Source organism: Arctopsyche grandis, chromosome 6 (genome assembly GCF_051622035.1).
Source record: "Arctopsyche grandis isolate Sample6627 chromosome 6, ASM5162203v2, whole genome shotgun sequence".
NCBI classification, from domain to species: Eukaryota; Metazoa; Arthropoda; class Insecta; order Trichoptera; family Hydropsychidae; genus Arctopsyche; species Arctopsyche grandis.
The window spans coordinates 4,368,573-4,376,398 of NC_135360.1; the positions used below are offsets into that span (position 1 = coordinate 4,368,573).

The 7,826-nt window shown below is 37.7% G+C and overlaps 1 protein-coding gene across 2 annotated transcripts; it reads left to right on the plus strand.

The window, feature by feature from the left end:
- On the plus strand, positions 1 to 3,976 carry LOC143913620 (uncharacterized). 2 transcript variants are annotated; one of them, XR_013260755.1, is made up of 4 exons: positions 1 to 420; positions 495 to 728; positions 2,487 to 3,375; positions 3,565 to 3,954. XR_013260755.1 is itself a non-coding variant. In XM_077433515.1 (3 exons), exons 1-3 carry the CDS (start codon positions 307 to 309, stop codon positions 2,898 to 2,900), a joined length of 762 nt encoding a protein of 253 aa, XP_077289641.1. In that variant the 5' UTR covers positions 1 to 306; the 3' UTR covers positions 2,901 to 3,976. The 2 variants fall into 2 exon arrangements, 1 of the variants encoding a protein (XP_077289641.1); XM_077433515.1 differs by having other exon boundaries at positions 2,487 to 3,976.
- Positions 3,977 to 7,826: the final 3,850 nt, after the last annotated feature.

Sequence of the window (7,826 nt, forward strand, 5' to 3'; positions counted from 1 at the left end):
ATAACGGAACATCTGGCAGCCGAAAAGTCCATCATACTAACGATAACTATCATAGTAACGAGAACTTGAGTGCCAAATATTGTGTATTCGCGATTTTCATGGCAAAAATTATCTTTGTGACCACCCCAATGTGACGAATAGTCCAATTACCGTCAAGGTTATGTTGGCAACTCTAAACTTTTGGTTGAATTAGTAAATACGCATACACATCACACTCTTGAAAGTCGAGCGGATGCTGTTGTTTGTCAAATCCCGACTTAAGAAAGCATTTTTGACTTCTACAGTGCTTCTGCTGTCGAAGCAGCGATGGAGTGCAGGCTTTGTCTCTGCTCTGCTCCACCGGAGGCTTTCGTCTCCATCCATGACGACCCTCATCCACGGCGTTTGTCGCAACGCATTTGGACCTGCTGTCAGCTGCGAGTCAGTTACACCTAACTCATTGCTATTGCTAATTCGTTAGTTCTCGTAATCTTCAATGCATTTTCCGTCTGCAGGTTAGGAAAGATGACCTTCTGCCAGATATGATATGCCTTTCGTGTGTCAACAGTCTGGAATTGCTCAACAGCTTTCGAAACGTCTGCCTTCGGAGCGACGAAACATCGAGGATGAGATTAGACAAGTATTCGGATATCAAGGAAGAGGAAGTTTTCCTGGATGATTTAATATGGGAACAAGAGTCTGGTGCTAATTTTTCACCTAATATTTCGAAATGGCCAGACGATGGCGAGGCAAGTGAATGAAATTTGAGTGTATTAGACCGATTCCAAGCAAACAATCGAAACTATAAATGCACCTGTAAAATGACATCTAATCACACTATACAAATGTTGCATGTATTAAATTTTATAACGTTTGATTTATTTTGTAGACATGTAGAGGAAAAAGTATTTCGGACGATAACATGGTAGAAATTAAAAATACCATTGACATTCTAGCGGAAGAATTACCATGTACGAAAATCTTTAGATCAGATGTGCTCTACACATTCTGAATTGGACCATAAAAATAATTTTCAATACAAATCGTTTGCTCGTAAACACACTCTTGTGACACAGAAAACATCTCGTACCCGAAGAAAGCCGCATGAATGTGATATTTGTCCAGAGGCATTTAATAGTAAAAAATCTCTCAGTTCATACTGGGTTTAAATCGTACAATTACGACATTTGTTCAAAATCATTTTCAGGCCGATCTAACCTCATTGAACACATAAAATATCATTCTAAATGTGACATCATGCTTAAAATCATGTTCGTCCAAAAATGTAACCTGAAGAGGCATATGTGATCCCACTCTGGAGAAAAACCGTTCCAACGTGACATTCATTTAAAATCTTTTATAACAATTTATTAACGAACGACTTTCGAAAGTCATTCGTTAATAAATTGTTACTTTCAAGGTATATATGTGATATTGGTTTGATGCATATTCACTATAAGATTTTCCTTCAGTTCGAACATGCATATTCATACCGGAATAAAGGCAGTTTGCCTCGTTAGTTTAAAATCATCTCCTGAAAGGTTTACCCTTTTAAGACGTGAGACGCTATTCAGGAGAAAAATCATTCCAACATTCATATTCATACTTCATCATTCAATCATGCATATTTATTTATTTATTTATTTATTTATTTAAAGTTTGGACCGTTGTAGCATTACAGGAATTCCTAATGCGCCACAATGGTCAAAAATATAACAGAAAAGACAAGAAACAAAATAATAAATTAGACATAACAAAAACAAAACATATATATACACAAACAACTAAAAATAATAATTATTATTATTATATATCGTTTATCGTCTTGAATTCATTCTATGTTTACATATTCATAAGGTTGTGGCTATTTGCAGGCACTATAGCTGCGAATTATTGGCTATTTGCAGGTACTATATCTGCGACAGGCGCAAAGCCGTGAACTTATAATCCGATTATAATTTCTTGCATTTAATGTATGCTAGACTTGTTTAATCAATCGTTCATTTTACATGAGCCAAATAAATTTCGCACGTTATTATAAAATCATTTAGCTAGTTCGCGGCTTGTTCTTGTATATATAGGTATTATACGTTGTATATGATAATAATTTTCTAACAATTAATAATATTAACTAATTTTGATTATATTTTTTACTCTACGTCACTTTACGAGTTCGAACTAAATTTTAAGAGGTTTAAAACAAAATTTTAACAGTAAACACGCTGACAGTGACAGTTCACGCGCATATATAGTTCTGTCGCAGATATAGTACGTGCAAATAGCCAATAATTCGCAGATGTAGTACCTGCAAATAGCCACAACCAAAAATTAATATTATTTAACGATAGACCAATCACAAACGTCCTACACCAATCCAGCCAATCAGAAACGAATTACAGACACCGTTTCAGTTTCATATGTGCAATATATTTATAATAGACATTTTAGATTGTAGACAAGTTACAAAATGACAATTTTTTTTTTCATATTTCTTAATTGTATTGCAGAAAATGGAAGTTTTTCAAATTATACCCTCGTATTCGGGTAGGCCTAAGTTGAATGCACGTGGTTACATTCTGCTGCTGGGGAGAAAAAGTGGAGACAGGCATTACTGGGGCTGTAATCAACATAAAAACTACTCTTGCCCGGGACGAGCAGCAACACTACTCGTTGAGGGGAAACACCTGGTCCAGAAGTTTGTCGAGCATAATCATCCTGCGTCGCCCCACGAACTTCAAAGAATGAAATTTGTGAATGCTGTGAAGAATAGCGCCCGAAACACCAACGATTTGGCATGTCACATCATACGGAGCGCAATGACTTCCACATCGGACACCGATCGAACACACCTGCCATCTGTGAAGGCCTTATATAGCAAGATAGGCAGGATTAGGCGAGGAAAGAGACCCAGTGAGCCGTAGACATTGTAAACGGGCAAGACGCTAATATCCGACAGTTACCCTCAACGGGGTCTACTATAGTGTTACCTGCTATATCTGCGCTGAATAAAGCTGAGAAATTCACGAATTTCTTATTTTCGAAATTTCGAAACATATTCAAGCAAATGTCTCAGGGAGAGATGTGACAATGATGAGGAGTTTATGATGAAAATTAAAATGTTGGTATCATTATAATTCATTCCACTAGACAACGTCATTAGTATCTTCGAAGAAGTCTGCTACTGTGCAGTATTTCCTCCCGAAGTACAGGTCATTATTAACTATTTCGAAAATACTTGGATTGGCTGGATAGATAGGTTATTCAGAAGATAGCCTTGATTTTCAGTCACTGATTGGAACTCATATGAAGCGGCTTTAACCCTTTAGCGCGGCACCTTTTTCACGAATTTAGCAATTGAGTTTTCGACCTTAAATACGGATTTTAATATTTACTCAGGTAACCAGATATGTTAATTAATACATAAAGTATTATTTTATACAATAAAATACATAATATATCTCGTAGTTTTGGATTAATTGTCAAATAATCATTCTTCATAATTGTATGAAGACGTGACGTCACATAAACGAGGTTTCAGTATGGTTCCTAAAAAACTAATTTTGACTGGTATATATTCATTTTAAGCAAATTGAATAGATGGCATTCAACTCTCGGAAATATAATCAAACAATTTTGAACCTTAAAACAGTTGAAATAGGCGCATATAAGGCTCAAAATCCCGTGCAAAGTTCAGAAATTCTATGGAAGACAGCCGCACTGCTACAGACTTGTCGCGCAAAGCTTCCATAGAAGACGGCCGCGGGCAAACAGTTAAATAGTATGCAAAAAACCAACAATGCATTTTCTAATGTGGAGGCTTTTACAATTCCCAAAGTTAATCTATTTTTTTCAACTAATGATAGTTGTCAATCAATGATGTCTCGAATGGTTGATGGTGATGTAAAAATAAAATGTAAATAAAACATTTTGATATTTAAAGTATGTAGTATTTATTGAAATTATAACTTTTGTTTTAAAATAAACATCATTTTTTTTTCAATGAGATGTGTGAACTTGATGGGATGGTATGAGATTATTTATGTTTGTGAGTAACATTCGTAAGACTCCACGAGCACTAATATCCAGTCGGTTTCTCTTTTTCGTGACGAGGTTCGTAACAACACTAAATCTACGTTCTAAATAGGAAGACGGGTAAGCAATCAACAGCTTCTGTACAGTGACCCATAATGCAGAATATAAAATTGGTGTATTTTTTTTGTAACCTGAATTTGTGCTATCTTTGTTCAAACATTGGTTCCAGCTCTTCATTTGTGGGTAATTCAAAAAATTGCTCCTGCATTAGTAAGAATTCATGTGAGTTTGTGGGTCCAACACCCAATCTGGGATAGCCAAGTGAAGCATGTCTTCATATCTTTGGCTGAGGTCAGAATGAAGAGACGTTAGGCTAAGGCTGCTTACGAGACTATGGATGGGCAATATAATATACAGAATACAAGTACGGCACGCTTAGGTGACTCCAGCTGTGATAGCGTGTCTTCATAACATTGTTGATCTTATTATTTCGACAAGAATTAAATGCAGAAATAATAAATATGTACATATGGAGAATCTTTACTCTGAACTGGGAAAACATTCAAATAAGTTTTATGATTATACGAGAACTAGTGTTGTGCTCGTTGTAATTTGAATGGGTGGTTTGGTTTTTTTTTTGAAAATAGGTTGTATTATAAGTAAAAACTACCTACCTACCAACACATAAACAATATGAAACACCAATAGAAAAAATAATTAATTAATTAATTTTCAATTGATGGCGCTAAATGCTCGTGAGACTATTTTCCTAGAGTAAACATTAGTAGCAAACAGTATATATGTATACAAGTTTTTCTTGATTCGTTATTATATTCGTACATTTTTTTGGCAGTATATATGTCTAGGCTGACCACATTTCCCAGGACCCAAAATGTCCCCCCCCCATATAAAAGAAGTGTTGCACGTCTAAAAATTTTTCCCTTGAATAATCAATAATATTATCAAGGAATTATAATTTATTTTTAAATGTACAATTTTTATGCAGGCTCTTCACTCGCCCGTGAAAATCGCGCCGCGAGTCAATGAGTGTGGTGACATCTTTTTACTACTTTTTACTAACCCCTTAGTGCCAGTGACGTAGATAGAAATTTTGGGCCCTGATGCAAAAATTTCTCCCCACTTCCTGGCCAGTTTTTCGCTCCTGATTTTATTTCTTCGTATGAATTTCGTAATTTACTAACATTCTCATATATACGATTCAACACCAAAGTGGTTTCGTTTAAACTTTAAAGTAAGATTTCGTTTCTGAAATGTTTTCGCAGTCGAGCGGCTCCACGCCTGATTTGTTATTGACACGCCTACTTAGCTTATACGCAAGTGTATAACAGTGGCGTACAGTGAAATTGTTTCAAATCGAGAAAATTGATATTGATCAAAGCAATCAGAAACCGTAGAAACAGATTCGAGGCTATGTATGTATTCACCGGTTCGGTGATTACTAGTCACAGAACCGGTCACAGGACAACCGGTCGCTCTAGATCGGTTACACGTGATCACCCGTCACACTAAAACTGGTCACACCCTAAAACTGGTCCCGATAAAACTGGTCTCACCCTAAAACTGATCACGAGAAAACTAGTCACACCAAAAATTAAAAATTGGTCGAATTTTTGGGTGTGACCAGTTTTTTCGTGACTAAGTTTATTGAGCAGACTGGTTTTGGTCATAATAGTATGTTAATACAAGTCGGAGGTATGCGTGTAGTTCCAACATATTTAAAATTGTAACACTACGTCCTCCTCATCGTTCCTTCAGTTGGCAGCAATGTCAATGGCTAGGTTGACATCCTGCTACCCCCACTCCCCGAAAGTAGCGCCCAGACACACGCGAGAAGAAACGGTCTCGTGCCATCGGAATTTCTTCGGAGACGGTCGAGCTCAGATCTCCCGTCCCAGACGCCTCTCTGGTCACCAGACCTTCAAGAGACACAGTCGTGTGTCTCCATACATCCCAAGAGCCGAACGGTCCACGTGCGGTTAAGGCGAGTAGTGACTCTACAGTTCTTGGATCTCCCACCCTCTCCATACGCCACTGTTTACGAAACAGCCAGAAGTCGCCTACATAGAGGAAACACCATGTGACCGGGTCTCCAGCTTTTCTGTCGCTAGCACGTACAGCTGGCTGCGATTCGACGACGACTTGCATAGAACCATGAGAACTCCTACGACATATAACGACACTATAGGACGGGTTAAAGGTTTCGACCGTTTCCCGGCCTATGGAAACTCAGTTGAGTTTGAAAGAGCATCGTTTTTTTTTTTTGTTCAATTGTTACAATGGTTATTGTATGTACGAAGAGGTTGAGCGTCGGATAAATGAGCTGGTTGAACTCCAGAGGTTCACTCTGGTGTTGGGAGCTATTGCGTCGCTTTATATACGTTCTGGCTTGAAGCGTGCCGCGTGCAGATGCTTTGTCTTCGTTTCCAGGATACGTGTTGGCCTATTTTCGAGGCGCGTGCTTTATAGCTGTGGGGTCAGCGCCATGATGTCGTTCGTTTAAGAATGTAGTCGTGCCACGCGTAAACGACTGTCACGTGTTTACGTGTGCCACGTGTTATGTCTTTCAGGCGGTTTGGTGATTACTGGTCACAAAGTCACTAAAATCTCTATAACGGAACATCTGGCAGCCGAAAAGTCCATCATACTAACGATAACTATCATAGTAACGAGAACTTGAGTGCTAAATATTGTGTATTCGCGATTTTCATGGCAAAAATTGTCTTTGTGACCACCCCAATGTGACGAATAGTCCAATTACCCTTTCAGGCATGTGTTGCGGTTGCCTGATGACATCACTGTTGGGTTTCGTTCGTTTTACGATCGAGCGATGAACTCTTTCTTCTGGAATGGTCGAAGGGGACGTTGCCCTTGAGTTATGCATGTTTCTGCAGGATCGATGATGAGATCACTGGTTTTGATTCGTAATAGCACAAATCGTGCTATATTCCTACAACACATTCCAGGTCAGCCCACGGTTTCCCTTTAGAACGTGTTCCTGGAGGATACCGGTCCAGGGGGTCTGGACCCCCCCCCTTGGCGGAGTGCAGTCGGCAGCAAAATATCCCACTCCTGTCGCAATTGATCGTTTGTACCATTTTTGGATAGTTTTCTATCCCAAATCCATGACAGATTTTTAGGACGTAAACATATACTTGAAAATTTCCAATGTTTGCTTCCTGATGGAAAAAGCTCTCAAACATCAAGTGTTTTAAAAAATAAGATAAAGACTTCGAGGGAAATTTACAACCAAGATATATTTTGTGGGCCTTGCGTTCTAACTGGAGAGTTGGAAATGTGGTGGTACTAGTGAAAATCGACCAAAAAACGCACTAGCTGCAATTGCAATTTGCAATCCTTCAATATTTACATACTTCTAAAAATTCTAGCAACACTTCCGGTGACAACAGCCACACTACGATGACTAAAAACATATGTAAGAATAAATGGACTTGCTTTATTAGATATTCATAGGGATATAAATTTTAGTGCAGAAAAAATATTAGATAAATACGCGAAGATTGGATCTGTGAATTTCGTACTTTTTTAAAGTATTCATTATTTTTATTTTATTTGAATTTTGTTCATACCATATGTTTATTACGTATTTACTTTATTTTTATATGTTGTGATTTTATATTAATTAAATATAAATTATCTTGCCTTTTTTCCTGTCAAAACCCCCCCCTTGACAAAATCCTGGCTACGCCACTGCTTGCACGTCCCAACGTGGGAGCCATTTCATCACAATTTAATAACTTTTTTTTTAAATATTCATATTTTTAATTTATTGCGAT